This window comes from Phacochoerus africanus, chromosome 1, assembly GCF_016906955.1.
Source record: "Phacochoerus africanus isolate WHEZ1 chromosome 1, ROS_Pafr_v1, whole genome shotgun sequence".
Classification (NCBI taxonomy): domain Eukaryota; kingdom Metazoa; phylum Chordata; class Mammalia; order Artiodactyla; family Suidae; genus Phacochoerus; species Phacochoerus africanus.
In genome coordinates, this window is record NC_062544.1 from 97,430,098 (window position 1) to 97,452,163 (window position 22,066).

A 22,066-nucleotide genomic window follows, 5' to 3' on the forward strand; every position below is an offset into this window, starting at 1 on the left:
AATCCTTCTTCTTGTTTAGGACCCAAAGGTCTCCACAGAAATAGAGAAAATCTTCAGGTCTTGGTCTTAGACTGCTAATCCCTCTAGATGCCCATAGAATGAAAATAAAATCCTTTATAAAGAAAGAGAGCTTCACTCCAGGTTTCAAATTATTCCTGAACATAAATTTTGAAATAAAATATTCAGTAAATGATCAAGGATTATAAGGTGCTCTGTAGACAATATGAGAGCCAGGACCCATTGACTTCAGAAACAACAGGCATCTGAGGGAATCTAGATACCAGAGTCAGCAGAGGGAGATTGTGAATCTACGTTCAAAATGTTCATGGAGATAAAAGCTGGTCTTAAAAATGTCATGAAGAATCGAGAGAATTTCCATATGTGAAAAATATTCAATTTGATATTATGAAACTAGAAAGACATAAACTAGATAATAAAGTAAGAACTCAAGAGACAGTGTTACTAGCAGGTAGACATAGCTGAAGAGAGAATTAGTGAATTTTAATACAGGCCCTAAAAACTATCCACAATGAAACATGAACAGTCAAAGTTATGAAACCTACAAAATAGAGTAAGAGACAGAAGAAACAGTGATAAGGTCTAATATACATCCAATTGGAGTGCTAGAAAAGAGAGGAAAGGAAGCAAGGTCAATAATTAAATGGAGAGTCTTAAAAACTTATGTAATATGTCAATACACAGATTCAAGAAGACCAGCAAAGCCCAAGCAAGATAAACTAAACATAGCATATATTAATAACATCTTAGCTAAATGTTAGAAAATTAAAGGAAGCTTGAAAATCGAAAGGAAGTCAGAGAAAGAAGTATTTGCCATCAAAGGAATGGCAGTTAAGTAAACTTTCCAAAAGACCAAAAAAAAAATCATTAAAGTTTTAAAGGAAAATTACGGACAGAATTCTGTCTCCAGAAGTTAAAAAAAAAAAAAGACATTTTCTAAGAAGCAAAGTCTAACAGAGTATGCTACCTTTTGATTCATCAAGAAATTCCTAAATATAATCTTCAAGCAAAAGGAAAATTATACCAGATGGGACCTCAAGGAAACAGCAAGCAAAGAGGATGTGTGCACAAAATTTAGCAAAATTTTCTAAAGGCCCCAAATTAGAATAACTCAAATGTCCACCAACAGCAAAATGGATAAACGAATCATTATGTACTCATGAAATAGTATAAAGCAGTGGAAATGAATAATTCTCAGACTGTGCAACACATGAATGAATCTTACAGATATAAGGTAAGTTTGAGCAACAACAACAAAACAAAACCAAAACAATACATATTGCATGATTCCATTTATGTAGGTTTCATATAAAGGCAACAGTAAACTACATTCTTTGAAGATGCATAACTACAAAGCAAAAGTAAAGAGAAAAGTAAGAAAGTAGGTAACAGGATTAAGATTTCTGTTCTTTAAATCTGTGTGGGAATCACCTGATTATTCTTTTCATAAAAATAAATTAAGTTGTTTACATATATTTCAGGCATATTTTTATATTTTCTTTATATTTCATAATAATTAATTGAAAAAAATCACTATCTTCTAAACACACAAGAGCCCTCAGATTTAACTACCAGAGAAGATACTGGTTCCTTTCTCAATTAACAAAACTCTCTAAATTATGATTTTTCCATTAGCATCATAATGACCTAGAGGCAAGTATGTCTGCTGTGTAAATGCACATGTGCTTGCATGCATGAATTATACACATCTTCAAAGTATAAGATATAATTATTTTACAGTATTTGTTTTTCTTACTCAGTCCACAATTTCTGTACAGTAACAATTTCTGTACAAATTAGGGTTTAAATACAAATACTGAAAGTCTATATAAAATAAACATATGTTTACTACCTCTGAGTTACCTGCAAAATTACTTCTTTTATTCATATGCACTTGTAATGGCATTTTGAATTGCTATGGAAGAGAAACACACACACACACAAAATAAACTCCTTGAAATTATTTGGCCTTGAAACAACAAAGCTAGGAAGCCTAATTAGGAGTGTCAGGTATGTTTTTAGATACCTTCCTTGGAAAACAACAAATACAACAGCTAGAATTGTGCAAAGGAAAACAAATCGAACAATTTATTTCAAGAAGTCAAGTGTCACACCAGGGAGCAGAAATAGAAGAGAAAGCCTTGGTGCTGCAAGTTAACAGTAACAACAGCAACAAAGATAGAGAAGAAGAAGGGAAAAAAAGATGTTCAGAATCCTTAAAAAAAAAAATACTGAAACCGGAGCTCCCATTGTGGCTCAGGGGATAACAAACCCGATTAGTATCCACGTATCCATGAGGATGCGGGTTCAATCCCTGGCCTCGCCCAGTGAGTTAAGGATCTGGCATTGCTGTTAGCTGTGGTGTAGGTCACAAACATGGCATGAACATCTTGTTGCTGTGGCTGTGGCATAGGCCGGAAGCTGCAGCTCCAATTCAATCCCTAGCCTGGGAAACTCCATATGCCATGGTACATATGGCAAAAAAGACTTAAGACAAAAACAAAAAACAAAACTACTAAAGCCAAATTTTAGCCTACCTACTGAGGCAGGTGTAGCATGCTAATTATGGCATGAACTTTTTCCATTAGCTTCTTCCAGGTTTCCTTTTATGCCTTTATCCTTATGTTTCCCTTTTTCTTAGATTTTTGACTTAAATAATCTTCCTGTATTACGGGAATCTAATCCGTTTTGTTACAAGGTAAGATAAAAAGATTCAATCCATAAGTAGAATTCTATTTCCAGTATATTCTTCAACTTTTAGTTTTTGTTGAATCAGAGATGGCAAAAGGACACAAAGGTACAATTTCCTATTTTTCCTCCCTGATCATTTCTTAGCAAATTGAAGTCTTCTGTGATGAGTAGCAGAGAAGCAAAGGTTGAGGTCCCATACTGAAATGGGATGGCTGCCATGAAGGATGAATTCTTTACCTGGAAGGATGTCAGAGAGATTCCACACTCTTTGGGTTCTCCAGAAATAGACAGGCAGATGAAATTAAATCCAACCATGGGCAGCACCCCAACTCATTCAAGTCAAACTGATGAAAAAAATGTAGCTTCATCAGTTGGACCAGGTGGCAGTCACCCAAAGGTGTGAAGGAATTCAAGGATGAAATTGGAAAACTGTTGGCCAAGATGCTGGGTCCAGCATTACAAACAGCCACCATTGTCAATGTGGCAGATTGTGTCATTCTGTTCTCTAGGAGGGTCAGGAGAGGACCCAGGAACCTTAGAAAAGAAAGCTTCTGGAGTTCCCGTCGTGGCGCAGTGGTTAACGAATCCAACTAGGAACCATGAGGTTCCAGGTTCAGTCCCTGCACTTGCTCAGTGGGTTAACGATCCGGCGTTGCCGTGAGCTGTGGTGTAGGTTGCAGATGCGGCTCGGATCCTGCGTTGCTGTGGCTCTGGCGTAGGCCGGGGGCTACAGCTCCGATTCGACCCCTAGCCTGGCAACCTCCTTATGCCACGGGAGCGGCCCAAAGAAATAGCAAAAAAAAAAGACAAAAAAAAAAAAGAAAGCTTCTCTTCCACTTGTCCAGTATCCGATAAAGAACAGCACCATTAGACATTATGCAAAAATAACTTTTTAGGGGAAAGACAATATGGTTTCTGAAAAAAGAAAAGCATGAGTCACTGATTTATTATTGGTCTCTGAGGCATGGAGATAAAAGGCCAAAGTTGGCAAAGTTGAGAACAAGGACTTTTTTAAAGCACCAACATGAAATGGGATGTAAGGAGATAATGTATATCTCAAACCATAGGAATAAGACAATTCTTACACCCTATCAAAAAAAATATTTGTACAAACTAGCAAGAAAGGACACTCTTTGAGACTTGAAAGAGTTCAGGTTGGTGATGATAAAGGATCTACTGCAGGTTGATAGTATTGGAAAAAGATACAAAGTAAGTTCACTTTAGGAAACATTTTTAGTGACCATTAATCGAGTACTAAGTAGGAGAACTATGAATAAGACCCCTTCTGCCCTCCAGTAACTCACAGTATACCATACAGATGATTCCAAGAACTGAGGGACAGGTTCTGCATTGGGACTTGTGATCGTTTATGACATTATGAAACCAGGCAGTAAATCGTGATCATACAATAACATACCCCTAAGAGTTCACAAAGGATTAATATACTAGGCTATATGATGCATGATTCTAAAACAAAGTACAAATTCCCTTTTTAAAATTAATAACAATTGCAATATGAACAAAATATATCCTAAAATCCATAAAATTACAATAAAAAATCAAAAATTTCAATAAAAAATCAAAAAATAAAAAACAAACCAATAAAAGTTTGTTCAAAGGAGAAAGATATGATGGATTTTCAACACTTGCAACTCTAACATTATTGCAATAAAAAAATTGCAATAAAAAATAAAAAAATAAAAAACAATCCAATAAAGGTTTGTTCAAAGGAGAAAGATATGATGGATTTTCAACACATGCAACTCTAACATTAATTATCATATCTCTTTACGTCATGAGGAAGGAAAGCAGACATGATGGGGTGTTTGTTATGACTGTATAGATACCATGTCAGTTTTTTCAATGTGATGCATACATAAAAACATATGTATGGGAGTTCCCACTGTGGCTCAGTAGTTAATGAACCTAAGATCCATGAGAATGCAGGTTTGGTCCCTGGCCTCACTCAGTGGGTTAAGGATCGAGAGTTGCCGTGAGCTGTGGTGTAGGTCACAGATGCAGCTTGGATCCTGCGTTGCTATAGCTGTGGAATAGGCCGGCAGCTATAGCTTGGATTTGACCCCTAGCCTGGGAACCTCCATATGCCTTGGATGCAGCCCTAAAAGGACAAAAGACAACACACACACAGAGACATGCACAAGTTTCCAAAAGCTTCACAAGAGAAAATTAACTTTTAATTATAAAATTAAAAAAAAAAACAATTAAAAAGAAAAGAGCTAATTACCAACCATGGATTGGAAGAGTTCTGCCAGTGTTATGCAATTCTCAACCTTGCCGAAAAGTTGAATTTTCTCAGCTCAAGCTAGAGTATCCAAGATCTGGAGAATAATTTCAGCAGCCTCAAAGCTGATGCTTCTCCTACAAGTCAATGCTTCTTTTTTTCTAATCCGTTTTGGTTTTTTTGTTTTTTTGGTTTTTTTTGGTCTTTTTGCCATTTCTTGGGCTGCTCCCGTGGCATATGGAGGTTCCCAGGCTAGGGGTCCAATCGGAGCTGTAACTGCCAGCCTATGCCAGAGCCACAGCAATGCGGGATCCGAGCCGCGTCTGCAACCTACACCACAGCTCACGGCAACGCCAGATCCTCTACCCACTGAGTAAGGGCAGGGATCGAACCAGCAACCTCATGGTTCCTAGTCAGATTCGTTAACTACTGCGCCACGACAGGAACTCCTCTAATCAGTTTTAAACATCTACTTTCCCCCATGTCTGCTCCATTATACATTTCCAAAGAAATGTATAATGTACATGTGTAGGGAAAGTGCATGTTCCCTGGCAGGAGAAAAAAAAATTGATGATCAGATTGTTGAGTATTTTCAAACCATGCAATGATACTTCCACAAGAACTCCATGAAGCAAAACCAGAGATGAAAAAGAAATCCTCACAAAGACAGTTTGTTCTAGTTTCTCTGATAAATCCATGTTCTTGCCCTTTCTTTTCTGGCACAATTTTTTTTTAAATGCTATATATACTAGTTGTCATTTGCAACATCAATTACCATTTAGAACAGAAATTTAAATGTGTCTAAGAGAAAACATATTTCTCAGGTGTGATTTTCCAGTGAAAAATTCCTGCCTTTTCTTAAGGACCCACACTGGGAGTGGTATTATTCCCCCATTTTCATTTTTTCTCTGTGCACAGAAGTGCCAGCCCCACAGTATGTCTTCAACTAGTAGGTATGGAATGAATTTCCCACTCCTTTTCTTCCTGCTACTTCTCCAAAATAAAACCGGGAACATTCTGAGCCTCCTCCAGAATGAAGATGAAAAGGAAAGAATTGCAAGTTTATCTCTAAGCCCTCACATTTGAAACCTGGGTAGCTCAGAATTGCATGTCAATACCTCTAGCTAAAGAATATCCCTGAGAAGGAGGTATAGCATGTCACCTGATAAAATGAGAACAAAAATAGTTACGTTGTGTCTGTAAGTATGGGTGTACAAATGCTTTGCCTATCAAATCAACAAAGCTAAAAACCCTTTCAATGTCAGAAGTTACACACACACACACACACACACACACACAAACACACAAGCTCATACTCTGCTAATGAGAAGGCAAGCAATTTTTCAGAAGGAAAATTAAGAAACAGGTATAAAAAAGCATTATCAAAGATGATTATTGCTCTTTGACTTCTAATAATTTATTCTAAGGGAAAAATAAAGGATATGCATAAAGATTCAGGCCTCAAATGTAGGAGCCATATCTACATTAGCCCCAAATCAAAACAGTCTAGTTGGTCAATGGTAAGGAGGTGGTCCAGTTAATTTTCAAATATCAAAATGATAGAATACTATCATTGAAAATACATAGAATGAATAATGACATGGAGCAAAGTTCACAATTTGTGAATGAGAAAAAGCATGTTAAAATCAGTGTTTTTATATATTAGAAATGTGTGCATATATGTACATTTAAATACATATGCAAAAAAATGATGCATTTTCAGATATTTGTAAAGGCTATCTTTTTCTTCATACCTCTCTATGTCTGAATTTTCTGATTCTGGTCTATGATGAATATAAATTACTTCTGAGGTGAACATAAAAAAGGACATAATAATAAAAAAAAAACACCTTAATATCATGATCCTTCTAGGGGGAAAAAAATGTCCCTTTAACTATCTATAGCTGCTAGGTTAAACAGGAAGTCCTTATGAGTTAATATTGGATGAGAATGATAAGTAGAAAAAGAGAAGAACAATTTATATTCAAAAAGTCATCTGATTAGCACATTTCAGGTTCTCATATATCTGTCAGATTGTTTTCTTAACTCAAAAGTACTTGCAATAAACACTAAAAATCAAAAGCCAATAGTGAGATTTTTCTCCATCTATGTAACTGATTCTTAGAATATATTGCCTTTTATTTCAAATCAAAGCATCAAAATTGTCTTTGATCCAAAGCAACCACATAGATCTTGCATTTGCCTCTGAAATCAACCTATTTATAATCACAGATTTTCCTTAAAAAAAAATCCCTGATTTTCTCCCTATGATGCAAAGTGTGCTAGTGACAGTACAACTTGGAGAGCAACAGCCCTGCTTTGTTTGGGAAGCAGTCTTCTTTAAGAATACAGGAGTAAAAACGCAAATACCACTAGCCTATCAATCAGGAACACAGCATTGTGAATTCTGGGGCTTTGAGGGTAAAAATTAGGGAATTCATTTTTTCTTTAACAGAAGTCTATTCACTAAGTAATTTGCTTTCTTTACCCTCTTCTATTAACTGAAGAAGTCCAAATTAAAATCACTCTTCATCAATTGCTGCTGGAGGCATGCTCAAACCTTGTGTTAGGACTTAGGCAAGAAAGCCCATCAACTATCATTTTAATCATTGTTATCTCAGAGCTCTCAGAAGGAATAATTTGGGCTAGGGGAGAAATTGGAAATTCCTAGTTATTGCTGACAATAAGGCAGATATTTCTGAGGGTTTAATTTAATCATTTTTATTTAATCATTCATTTTTTTGGTGAATTTTAACTTTTTCCTCATTCAGTGAATACTTGCTTAGGCAGGAGGGATACAATGGTGAATATAATGACACAGTCCCTGTCTACATAGAACTTACATTCTAGTGGGAGGGGAAGTTAATACAGGAGGATTCATAATTATAAATCATAATGAGCCCTTTAGAAGAAGGGGACAGGGTCTGAGAAAGAAGAATGCCAGTTTACCTGGCTGAGTCAAGGAACTCTTCCTTAAGGAGGTGACACTTAAGCTCTGACACAGAGACAGAGTCACTCTCACACCTCATGACTCGCCTCGATTCTGCAGCATCACCCTTTCCTGGTCTTTCCACTGCTTCCCCCAGCCATTCCAATTCAGCTTTCGCTCCCACTGTGGGTTCCTCTTCTTCTGTCCCATCTCTAGCTCTGAAGTTCTTTGAGACTAAGTCCTCCATCCCCTTCTCCCTCCAAAGTTCCTCCCAAGGCAATGCATTCCTCTCTATGACCTCAAGTATCATCAACACTCAACAATCTCCTAATATGTTTTTCTAGCCCAGAGCTCGTTTCCTAATTTTGTATCTGTATGTCAACTGCCTACACGACACCTTCGCTTGATACCTTGCAGGAACCTCAAATTTAACATAGCCCATGCTAAAATAAGACATTTCCCTCTCAAATCTTCTCTTCCTTCAGTGATCTCCATCTCCCTAACAGGACCATTTACTCAGTTTCTGTATCACTCATCAGGGGATCAATCAAGACACTTCTTCCTCATGTCCCATATAGAACTGGGAATGCAACTTAGTCTAGATGGCAGCCAAAATATATCTTGAATTTTATCACATTTTTTTCCTTCTTTTGTTTGGATATTGCACTACTTTTCTCTTCTTGTATTCATTCTTGCCCCTTCCAATTCATTGTCTTAAAATATTTTCTCATTCTTCGCTTTTAAAATTCTTCCACTATCCTGAACACAGAGGCTAAAACCATTAAAATGTTTTCCAAGTCCCTACATGATCTATCCATTGCCATCTAGTCTCATCTCTTGACACTCTGAGCATTATTCTCCATGCTTTCAGTTTCTAAAATTAAAAAAAGAACCCTCCTTTCTTAAAGATTTTTTGCATGCTGCTCCATCCACCTGGAATTTCTCAGGTCTCCCTGCTTGGTAAGCTCAGAGTAACATACTGTTCTCTGTCTCAGATAGGAGTGCATTTGGCTTCAAGTAACAGATTGTCCAGTGGAAGGAATTTCAGCAATAAAGGCACTTAATTAGCTCATATCACAAAGAATCTGGAAGTTGGCACTTCCAAAGTTAGTGCAACATTTCAAAACTACAATCCAAGACCTTTCCCCTTTGTGCTCTGCCATTCTGTGCATGTTCACTTTTTAATTTAGGGTCATTGCCTCATGGATGCAAGGTGGCTATCAGAGCTCTTGTATCACATTCTGACACAAGAATGTTTCTGCATTTATGGTAGAAGAGGGGGAAGGAGGTTGTCCTCTTGCGTATATCACCTCTACTGGAAACTAAAACCTTTGTTTCATTTTCCCCCCACAACATATTGGCCAAATCTTAGCAGCAAGGGGGGCTGGTTAGATGAGTACTGGGAGAGAGAAGAGAAGGCAGGTTGGAATAGCTGGTGAATTTATAATCAACAGTGTCTGACACATTCTCCAGAGCACGTAGCAAAACAGTAATCAAATGATTAAATCTGCACATTTCGTTCATTGTCTCCCCCATGAGATTATAAACTCTTTAACTATGGGGAATGTATCTATTTCTGAGCCCAGAATTAGCAGTGTATGGCTTATGTAGGAATCAGTTTGAGGTAGCCAAATGAATGAAAGTATGAAAGAGAACAACAGAGGTAGAAAATACATCTAACAGGGACAGAAAACTGCCGACAAAGAACTTAAGCTGATGGTCGTATCTCATGGTTCAGGTCTCTATTCCAGTTAATTTGAAAACAGTCTTTTATCCCCCCAAAAGGGCAACTTTTGAAAGTGCTCCATTCTTTACACCATGAATGCAAATTTTCTCACCTCTTAATTCCTGCCATGTAAGTAGACATGTGTGTTATTATTTTTATTGAGGTCCAGGAGTGAATTCTTCAGAAAATTTTGTTTCACCACTGTTAGATGATCCAGAAAATTTTAAATTGCCTCAAGGACATAAATGCAAATCAATTCTTGGCGAAATCACTCCAAATATCATTCAATAAGAAAAATGTATAACAGCTAGAAAGTTATTTAAATGAGTAGTCATAAAATTTGGGGTCTACATTTTTCCATTTCTGAGAGCATCCCACACTAAGAAAAAGGATGTCATTCAGATCATCTGATTAGGGAAAAGCAGGTGTAAAATGCCTGGCACATAAAAGATGCCTGGTATATTTTGTTCTTATGTCCAGCCCACAGGAGAACCTGGGTTTACTCCTAACTCATGTCCTATATATATAACTCTGGACAAGTTGAGTATGTTCTTTGGTTCACAAATGGTACAGTAATCTTAAACCACCTTTCAGTTACAACATGCAGTCACTCTACAGTTTAAAAACTTAAATGAATAAAAGTTAAAAGACATTGAATGCAGTCCATGGTAGCCAGCCTAATAAAACTGCAAGGAATAGATTAGTATTCCTAAGAGTCTATCTATCTATAGATGCAGAATCTGCTCACAGTTTCTGATGGACATCCTATTTGGTCACTTCAAAACACAAAGGGCACTGGTATGCAAATATCAGAGATTTGTGTAAAGAAGGTTGTAGATATCCACACATACAAGATTGGGCTCAAGCTTTAAATATGGCTGTCATTTGAAATAAAATTCCTTAAAAAGAGAAAATGACTTTAGCATTGGCAAAGGGAGTCCCCTAAGAAAAAAATGTAAACAGATGGCTGAGAAAGATCACCCACATGCTGCACACAGATCTTGAGGAGGCATTTCTAAGAATGAGGTAGCACTTCTCAGCCTGGGCCACTTCCCACAAGGATCCTTATTTACCCCCACAGAAAGCATACGTTTTTTACCTCTAACTGAGAGAAACTCAGCCCACAGCTCCAGCTCCCCAATGCACCAGCAGAAGCCAGAATCACCCACTTGAGACAGGAAATCCCCTCATAAATCAGGATTTGATGATCATCCCTGAACCAACATCTCCCTATATAAATGGGCTGTTAAGCCCAGCTAAGCATATTAAGCACTCAATTTAATGTATGACACACATCTGCTCCACTTTTTCAGGGAGCCAGAAGTTTCAAGAGAACTTAAATCCCAGACTTAATCAAGGGAAAAAATTTCTTGGCAATGGTTAAAACTGAGTTATAAAATATAATCCAGATGAGTGCAAGAAAGACCATTTTGTGGTAACTAATGAGATTATATAATACCTAAATCAAATACACAAAATTACCTGAGCAGAAGCACTTGATCTTTTATCTAGGCCTATTTGTCTTTCCTTTTGATGCCGTCAACATTTACTGAAGTCCTTCATCTACCTCTGGCCCAAGGCACAAAATATAAGCAAAAAAATGGGTCCAATGCAAACATGGTAATCTACCCCCCTTGATGCCCAAGGGCCATAAGAGGAAAACTCACAGATTTGTCTTTTACAAGGAAAGCACAGCACTGAATTCCAGCCATCAGCATCTTGTGTGGGTTCCAAGCCACAGAGTCAGCCCTGTTGCATTAAACAAAGAAAAGGACAAGGTAGGGAGGGGACTCAGTGTGTACTGGTGGGAAGAATGCCATCAGTGGCAGCAGGTACATTCAGTATTCACATCTGAGGTAGTGCTCTGCAGGATTCTTTGTGTGAGTGGGTTGGGGGCTCTGGAGCTTGGGGGGTTTGGGGGATTGTGTTTGCTTTTGGTCATGTCTATGGCATCTGGAAGTTCCCAGGCCAGGGACTGAACTGGTGCCACAGCAGTGACAATGCTGGATCCTTAAATTGCTGTGTCATGAGGGAACTCCAGTTTGGGTTTTTTTAAAGGCAAAACAATACTTAGTTTTTTGCCTGTCTTCAAAATGTCACTTAATTAGGCAAAATCCAAAGAGCCTCAGGCGGAAATAAAAGGCACTGTGCCTGGGAAAGTACATTTACCTGTGGATGCCATGCAGAAGCTTGCGGTGTTTCCTGGACATCAAGGCTGAGCCACCCCAAGAAGCCTGTTGAGACAGTTACATAACCAAAACAGTGTTATTTCAATGTTGGATGTATTTTGATATTTTGTTTAAAGTCGATGTTAACCAATGTGTCCTCTAGGAAATTTTGATCACTGGCTCTATCAAGGCAATGAGGACCTCATCACAATAGATGGAACCTCCCCCCTGACCCTTAGGATTTGAATTCCTGTATTATAAAGAAATTATTGCAGTTACTCACTGAGTTTCCTATGGATATAAAAGACGTTTAAAAGACACAAGACACAGTCTATACACTCTCACATTTTAGAATCTAAAATAGACAACAGCCCTCCACACTGACATTCTACTGTAAATAGTGTACAAGTGCTGATCATGAGACATGGGCTAAGGACTGGCATTTCATATAATACATAAGGCATGTGCTTGCCAAGGAGGATAGAAGGGTATCCAGGAAGCCATAGCCAACTAGGACTGGCGAGGTGGACATGGATCCTATTGTTGAAAAATTAGATCCTGTCAGTCAAATAGCTTTCAGAAATATTTGCAAATCAAAAATGTTAGAGTGGGAGAAAGGAAAGTTAAGGAAATTTTTCATTGGAGAAGTAAATATGATAAGCAAAGGAGAGGGGTGCTTAGAATGAGGGAAGGAAAGGAAGTCCCATAGTCAGCAAGCCTGGAGGGGAGGGAGAAGGAATCAGTGGGAGAAATAAGAGCATCATGTGATACTTGAAATGGAGCAGACTTATAAGTTTTCTTTGTAGGGAAGTGAAGGGTGACTGCAGTGAGGGGACCAGCATGGGCTATGTTGAAGGCTTACCAAAGTTATTTAAACTGCAAATATCACATTGAGAAGAGAGTTATTAAGACCACAACTTTCAAGTAGAAAAACTAAAGTTTAGAGGCTATAAACTGTCCAAGGTCTCAACAGTAGTAAAAATCAGATTAGGGAGCAAAAGCCCATTTTTCTTTTTTCAATCTCTTTAGGGCCACACCCATGGCATATGGAAGTTCCCAAGCTAGGGACTGAATCTGAGCTGTAGCTGCCAGCCTACACCACAACTCACAGCAATGCTGGATCCTTAACCCACTGAGCAAGGCCAGAGATAGAATCCACATCCTTATGGATACTAATTGGGTTTGTTACTGCTGAGCCACAACAGGACCTCCAAGCCTATTCTTTTTTATGCTAACAACATATGTTAGGGAAGTTGGCTGACTGGCCCAGTGGTAGAACTCAGTCTGGAGAACTGAGAGTGGTAGGAATCCTATAGGCAGAAGGGGAGCTCAGGAGCTGCTAGGAAGTAGACAAAGCCTATCCTATTTTTTTTTATTATTATTATAGTTTATTTATTGTATTATTCCATCAATTTCTGCTGTACAGCAAAGTAACCAACTTATACATACACACACATTCTTTTTCTCAGATTATCCACCATCACGTTCCATCACAACTGATTAGACATAGTTCCCTGTGCTATCCTATTTTGGGCTATAGAATTTTAAAGGTAATCACATGAACATGTACTCCCAGTGTTCACTGCAGTACTGTTTACAGTAGCCAAGACATGGAAGCAACCTAAATGTCCATCAACAGATGAATGGATAAAGATGTGTTACATATATATAATAGACTACTACTCAGCCATAAAAAGAATGAAATAATGCCATTTGCAGCAAAATGGATGAATCTAGAGATAATCCAACTAAGTGAAGTAAGGCAGATAAAGACAAATACCATATGATATCACAATGAAAGAAATCAAAGAAGACACAAATAGATGGAAAAATATACCATTCTCTTGTATTGGAAAAATCAATACAGTCAAAATGACTATACTACCCAAAGACAATCGACAGATTCAGTGCAATCCCTATCAAGCTACCAATGACATTCTTTACAGAACTAGAAAAAATATTTTAAAATTTGTATGGAAACAAAAAAGACCCCAAACAGCCAAAGCAATATTGAAAAGAAAAAACAGAACTGGAGGAATCAGGCTCCCTGACTTCAGATTCTACTACAAAGCCACAGTAATCAAAACAATATGGTACTGGCACAAAAACAGAAATATAGACCAATGGAACAGGATAGAAAGCCCAGAAATAAACCCAAGCACCTACAGTCAACTAATCTATGACAAAGGAGACAAGAACATACAGTGGAAGAAAGAAAGTCTCTTCAATAAATGATGCTGAGAAAACTATACAACCATATGTAAGGGAATGAAATTAGAACATTTTCTAACACCATATACAAAAAAACTCAAAATATATTAAAGACATAATGTAAGGCCAGATAATATAAAACTCCTAGAGGATAAAACAGGCAGAATGCTTTGATGTAAATCACAGCAACATCTTGTTTGACCTACCTCCTAGAATAAAGACAATAAAGACACAAATAAACCAATGGGACCTAGTTAAACTCAAAAGCTTTTGCACAGAAAAGGAAATTACTAAAAAACTAAAAGACAACCCACAGAATGGGAGAAAATTTTTGCAAAAGACTCAATAAACAAAGTTTTAATCTCCAAAATATATAAACAACTCATACAACTTAACAACAAAAAAAAACAAACAACCCAACTGAAAAATGGAAGACCTAAATAGACACTTCTCCAAAGAAGACATACAGATAGCCAGGAGGCACATGAAAAAATGCTAAACATCAGTAATTATGTGAGAAATGTGAATTAAAACAATAAGGTACCACCTCATACCAGTTAGTGGCCATCATTAACAAGTCAACAAACAATAAATGCTGGAGAGGATGTGCAGAAAAGGGAACCCTCATTCACTGTCGGAGGAAATGTAAATTGATACAATCACTGTGGAAAACAGTATGGAAATACCTCAGAAAACTAAATATAGAACTACAATAGGACCCAGCAATCCCACTCCTAGCCATACATATATCCAAACAAAATTTTCACTGAAAAAGATACATGCACCTGTATGCTCACCACAACACTATTCACAATAGCCAAGACATGGAAAGAACCTAAATGCCCATTGACAGATGAGTGGATTAAGATGTGGTACCAAATAAGAAGAGTAGAGGTAAAACTGTCACCACATGCAGATGACATGATACTATATATAGAAAGCCCTAAGGACTCAACCCAAAAACTACTCGAACTGATCAACAAATTCAGCAAAGTAGCAGGATATAAGAGTAACATTCAGAGAGAGAGGACAAGATGGCGGAGGAGTAGGGGGACACACTCGCCCTCTCCCACAAACACAACAAAAAAAAGCACATCTACAGAATAAATGACTCACACAGAACAGCAACCAATCGCTGGCAGAAGAATCTAAACTCCAATAATAGCAAGAAGTTCTTGACATTACGGGGCAGAACGGGAGAAAAGAGGAGAGTGAGAGAAGGTGAATCCGAGCGGGACGGGCGCTCCCGAAAGGGAACTGTGGAGGAGAAAGGGATCCCGCACCCTGGAAAGTCACCTACATGGGGGAAAGATCAAACGAACCAGAGGAATCTCCAGATGCAGAGAAGAGTGTAGCAGTAAGTTGGAGTATGGAAAAGCCGATCAAGAACCAAACGGACCATCTGAACTATGGGCACAGTCACCAAAAATTGAGACGCCTGGGTGGGGGCTGGGCACGGAGACCTCGCCTCCGAAGTTTGGTCCCCAAGAAAGGGCCCGGGGACGCCTGGGTGGGGGCTGGACACCGAGACCTAGGCTCCAGAGGTTAGTCCCGGGGCTGGGGGGGGGGGGGGCGGGGCGGAGCAGAAACTGCTTGGGAGGTCTAGAAACCATTTGACGGGGCAGAGACTGCCTGGGAGACTAGAAAACAAAGCTGTCGCAGAGGAAGGGAGCAATACTCTAGGGACGGGGAAGTGGAAAGCCGCATCAGAGGGAACAGAGCCTGGGAAAAGAGCCTGGTCTGCGCCCGTGCTGGGGAGGGGAGAGAAGAAGGGGTGGGTCCCCATAGAATACCCCCCACGCCACAGCAAGCTTACAGGCCCGCTAGATAGCTGAAAGCTGTGCTTCCCAGTGCATCCCCTCCCCCCACACCCAGCACCCCCTTCGCTATTGCCGAACCTGGGGCTGCCTGCCATCCAGGAGGGCTGGCCTCAACAATTGCCTGAAGCCTACCACTGCAGGGGCTGTCCCTGCACAGGCCTGCCTGCCCTTTGGAGGGGCTACACTTCCGCAGAGTAGCACCAAACACCACCAGCCCCCGAGAAAAGGCCTGCAGCCCCGAAAAGCTAGAACAAGCCTAGCCAGGCAGTGAATAGATCTGCCTAATTCCCGGGCAGTTTTTCTGAGTTGGGCTGCCCCGGGGAGGAGCCTCTTTGGTTTCCAATGGCCCTGCTACCCGCCCAAGCCCCCAGGGGGTGCCCTAGTGGACCAGCTGATAGGACTGCCAGCTCTAGGCAGGACCCCCTACAGCCCAGAAAAGCTGCAACAAGCCTGGTCGAGTCGGGAAAAGATCTCAGACAGTTTTTCTGAGTTAGGCTGCCCAGGAAGGAGCCTCTTGGGTTTCCAACGGCCCTGCTACCCGCCCAAGCCCGCAGGGGGTGCCCTAGTGGATCAGCTGCATAGGACTGCCAGCTGCAGGCAGGACCACCTACAGCCCAGAAAAGCTGCAACAAGCTCGGCCGAGGCGGGAAAAGATCTCAGACGGTCTTTCTGAGTCAGGCTGCCCTGGGGAGGAGCCTCTTGGGTTTCCAACGGCCCTGCTACCCGCCAAAGCCCCCAGGGGGTGCCCCACTCCCGCAGAATAGCTGCTCAGCACCACCAGCCCCCTAGAAGAGCCCCTGCAGCCCAGAAAAGCTGCAACAAGCTTGGCCAGACTGTGAAAAGATCTGCCTACATTCTCAGGCCATCCTTCTGAGTTGGGCTGCCCTAGGGAAGAGCCTCTTAGGTTCTCAGTGACCCAGATAGCTGCTCCAGCCCTCAGGGGGTGCTGCACTCCTGAGGAACAGCTGCCCAATACCGCCAACCCCCTGCAAGAACCCCACAGCCTAAAAACACCAGACCAAGCTCTGCATGACCAAGTGAAATCTGCTACCATCGTGGTGTGGACCTCCCAGTCCTGTCTGCCCTCACGAAGTCCTCCATTGCTTCAAAGAGTCCCTGTTAGCCCCATCAACACTCCAGAAAAGCCACACTGCCTCAAAAAAGACTGACCAACAACACCAGCCCTCAGGAAACATTCCACGGCAGTGACAAGGCAAACACTGCCCGATAACGGAGAGTACAACTCCCTCAGGAGAAAGAAAACACCAAGCAAGATGAAGAAGCTGAGAAACCACCCCCAGTCAAACCAACAGGAGAACTCACCTAAAACAGTCAATAATGAAACAGATCTCTGCAGTCAGACAGACCTGGAGTTCAAAAGAGAAATAGTGAAAATACTGAAGGAATTAAGAGAAGATATGAACAGTTATGCAGATACCCTCAGAAAGGAACTAGAAAATATAAGGAGGAGCCAAGAAAAACTAGAACATTCATTTGCAGAGAAGCAAACTGAACTAAGGGCAGTAAAAACCAGAATGAATAATGCAGAAGAACGAATCAGTGATATGGAAGATAGAATAAGGGAAATCACCCATCAGGTCAACAGACAGAAAACCAAATCAAAAAACTGGAAAGCAATATAAGAGACCTATGGGATGATATAAAGTGGGCCAATCTACACATAATAGGAATTCCAGAGGAGTAGAAAAAGATAAGGGGATGGAAAATATATTTGAAGAAATTATCGATGGAAACTTCCCAAATCTAAAGGATGCTGGGTTCAAGATACAAGAAGCACAGAGGGCCCCAAACAAACTGAACCCAAATAGACCCACACCAAGACACATCATAATAAAAATGGCAAAAGTTAGTGATAAAGAGAGGATCCTAAAGGCAGCAAGAGAAAAACAGAATGTTACCTACAAGGGAACCCCCATAAGAATATCAGCTGACTTCTCTACAGAAACACTACAGGCCAGGAGGGAATGGCAAGAAATATTTAAAGTGCTCAAAGGAAAAAATATGCAACCTAGAATACTCTATCCAGCAAGAATATCATTTAAAATAGAAGGGGAAATAAAAACTTTTTCCAGCAAACAAAAACTTAAAGAATACTGCAACACAAAACCCAGGTTAAAGGAAATATTGAAAGGGCTTCTCTAAACCAAAAAGAAAGGAAGGAAAGGGGAGAAAAAAGAAAAGAAAAAAGAAAAAAAAAAGAAGAAGAGGAAGAACTAGGACTGAGGAAAGCGCAATCAGAGAGCAGTCACTCAAATAAGCCAGCATAATGATTTAATCATGAACAGGCCTCAAACAAAATAAAATTAAAAAGAAAAAAATAAAAAAGAGTCATCAAAACCATAAAATGTGGGCAAGGGATGTTAGGAAGTAAATAACCCTTTTTGTTTGTTTGTATGTTTCTCTTCTTAATTTTATATAGTAATGAAGGGTTTGAACTTACAGGACCATCAGGCTAAAACACACAATTATGGGAAGGGGTTAGCATACTTAAAAAACAGGGCAACCACAAGCCAAAACCAAATATTGCATTCGCAAAAAATGAAAAAAAAAAAAAAAAACACTCAAGCAGATAATAACAGGAGACCATCCAACCAAAAAAAAAAAGAAAGGAAGAATGGAGAACCATAGAATCAACTGGAACACGAGGTTCAAAATGGCAATAAATAATCATCTATCAATTATCACCTTAAATGTCAATGGACTGAATGCTCCAATCAAAAGACACAGAGTGGCTGAGTGGATAAAAAGGCAAAAACCTTCAATATGCTGCCTACAAGAAACTCACCTTAGGACAAAGGATACATATGGATTGAAAGTGAAAGGGTGGGGAAAAATATGTCACGCCAATAGACATGACAGAAAAGGGGGAGTTGCAACACTCATATCAGACAAAATAGACTTTAAAACAAAAGACATAAAGAAAGACAAAGAAGGACACTACTTAATGATTAAGGGATCCATCCAAGGAGAGGATGTTACTATCGTCAACACATATGCCCCAAATATAGGAGCACCCAGATACATACAACAAATATTAACAGACAAAAAGGGAGATATTGATGAGAATAAAATCATAGTAGGAGACCTTAATATCCTCCTCACATCAATGGACAGATCCTTTAGAAAGAAAACCAATAAAGCAACAGAGACCCTAAAGGAAACAATAGAAAAGTTAGACTTCATTGATATCTTCAGGACACTACATCCAAAAAAAGCAGAATACACATTCTTCTCAAATGCTCATGGAACATTCTCAAGAATCGACCACATATTGGGACACAAAGCTAACCTCAATAAATTGAGGAGCATAGAAATTATCTCAAGTATCTTCTCTGACCACAATGCCATGAAATTAGAAATCAACCATGGGAGAAGGAAAGAGAAAAAACCTACTGCATGGAGACTAAACAACATGCTACTAAAAAACCAATGGGTCAATGAGGAAATCAAGAAGGAAATAAAAAAATACTTTGAAACAAATGATAACGAAGACACAACCACTCAAAATCTATGGGATGCTGCGAAAGCAGTGCTCAGAGGGAAATTTATAGCAATACAGGCCTTTCTCAAAAAAGAAGAAAGATCCCAAATGGACAACTTAACCCTCCACGTAAACGAATTAGAAAAAGAAGAACAAAAAAGTCCTAAAGTCAGCAGAAGGAAGGAAATTATAAAGATCAAAGAAGAAATCAATAAAATAGAGATTCAAAAAACAATAGAGAAAATTAATAAAACCAAGAGCTGGTTCTTTGAAAAGGTGAACAAAATTGACAAACCCCTGGCCATACTCACTAAAAAGAGGAGAGAAAGAAACCAAATAACCAAAATTATAAGTGAAAAAGGAGAAATCACAACGGATACTGCAGAAATACAAAAAGCCATAAGAGAATACTATGAACAACTATATGGCAACAAGTTTGACAATCTGGAAGAAATGGACAAATTTCTAGAATCTTACAGCCTGCCAAAACTGAATCAAGAAGAAACAGACCAAATGAACAGACCGATCACTAGAAATGAAATTGAAGATGTCATAAAAACACTCCCTACAAATACAAGTCCAGGACCAGATGGCTTCACAGGCGAATTCTATCAAACATATAAAGAGGATCTGGTGCCCATCCTCCTTAAACGCTTTCAAAAGGTTGAAGAAGAAGGAATACTCCCAAAGACATTCTATGATGCCACCATCATCCTCATTCCAAAACCAGACAGAGGTACCACCAAAAAAGAAAACTATCGCCCAATATCATTGATGAATATAGATGCAAAAAGTCTCAACAAAATCTTAGCCAACCGAATCCAACAACATATCAAGAAGATCACACACCATGACCAGGTAGGGTTCATCCCAGGTTCACAAGGATGGTTCAACATACGCAAATCAATCAGCATCATACACCACATTAACAAAAGAAAAGTCAAAAATCATATGATCATCTCAAGAGACGCAGAAAAAGCATTTGACAAAGTCCAACAGCCATTCATGATCAAGACCCTCACCAAAGTGGGTATAGAGGGAACATTCCTGAACATAATCAAAACCATTTATGATAAACCCACAGCAAATATAATACTCAATGGGGAAAAACTGAAAGCCTTCTCACTCAAATCTGGAACAAGACAGGGATGCCCACTCTCACCACCGCTCTTCAACATAGTTGTGGAAGTCCTAGCCACAGCAATTAGACAAACCAAAGAAATCAAAGGCATCCATATAGGAAGACAAGAGATAAAACTGTCACTGTATGCAGATGACATGATACTATACATAGAAAACCCGAAGGACTCAACCCCAAAACTACTTGAACTGATTAAGAAATTCAGCAAAGTAGCAGGATATAAGATTAACATTCAGAAGTCAGTTGCATTTCTGTATACCAGCAAGGAAATATTAGAAAAGGAATACAAAAATACGATACCTTTTAAAATTGCACCTCACAAAATCAAACACCTCGGAATACACCTGACCAAAGAGGTAAAGGACCTATATGCCGAGAACTATAAAACTTTCATCAAAGAAATCAAAGAAGATGTAAAGAAATGGAAAGATAGTCCATGCTCCTGGATTGGAAAAATCAACATTGTAAAAATGGCCATACTACCCAAAGCAATCTACAGATTCAATGCAATCCCTATCAAATTACCCAGGACATTTTTCACAGAACTAGAACAAACAATCCAAACATTTATATGGAACCACAAAAGACCCAGAATCGCCAAAGCAATCCTGAGGAACAAAAACCAAGCAGGAGGCATAACTTTCCCAGACTTCAAGAAATACTACAAAGCCACAGTCATCAAAACAGTGTGGTACTGGTATCAAAACAGACAGACAGACCAATGGAACAGAAGAGAGAACCCGGAAACAAACCCTGACACCTATGGTCAATTAATCTTTGACAAGGAAGGCAAGAACATAAAATGGGAAAAAGAAAGTCTATCAGCAAGCATTGCTGGGAAACCTGGACAGCTGCATGCAAAGCAATGAAACTAGAACACACCCTCACACCATGCACAAAAATAAACTCAAAATGGATGAAAGACTTAAATATATGACAGGACACCATCAAACTCCTAGAAGAGAACATAGGCAAAACACTCCCTGACATCAACATCATGACTATTTTCTCAGGTCAGTCTCCCAAAGCAATAGAAATTAGAGCAAAAATAAACCCATGGGACCTCATCAAACTGAAAAGCTTTTGCACAGCAAAGGAAACCCAAAAGAAAACAAAAAGGCAACTTTTCAGGATGGGAGAAAATAGTTTCAAATGATGCTACTGACAAGGGCTTCATCTCTAGAATATGTGAGCAACTTATACAACTTGAGAGCAAAAAAGCCAATCAACCAATGGAAAAATGGGCAAAAGACCTGAATAGACTGTTCTCCAAGGAAGACATACAGATGGCCAACAAACACATGAAAAAATGCTCAACATTGCTGATTATAAGAGAAATGCAAATCAAAACTACCATGAGATACCACCTCACACCAGTCAGAATGGCCCTCATTAATAAGTCCACAAATAACAAGTGCTGGAGGGGTTTTGGAGAAAAGGGAACTCTCCTGCACTGTTGGTGGGAATGTAAACTGGTACAGCCACTATGGAGAACAGTTTGGAGATACCTTAGAAATCTATACATAGAATTTCCATATGACCCCACAATCCCACTCTTGGGCATCTATCTGGACAAAACTCTACTTAAAAGAGACACGTGCACCCGCATGTTTATTGC

At 39.3% G+C, this 22,066-nt stretch overlaps 1 protein-coding gene across 1 annotated transcript in view; it reads right to left on the bottom strand.

The window, feature by feature from the left end:
* The window catches only part of GADL1 (glutamate decarboxylase like 1), a 157,288-nt gene that overhangs the window by 82,215 nt on the left and 53,007 nt on the right, over positions 1-22,066 (bottom strand). Inside the window, exons 10-11 of the mRNA XM_047769400.1 lie at positions 11,776-11,840; positions 11,274-11,355 (exon numbers count right to left, since the gene is read on the bottom strand). Of these exons, the coding sequence (XP_047625356.1) occupies positions 11,274-11,355; positions 11,776-11,840 (147 nt within the window). The remainder of the gene's footprint in view (positions 1-11,273; positions 11,356-11,775; positions 11,841-22,066) is intronic.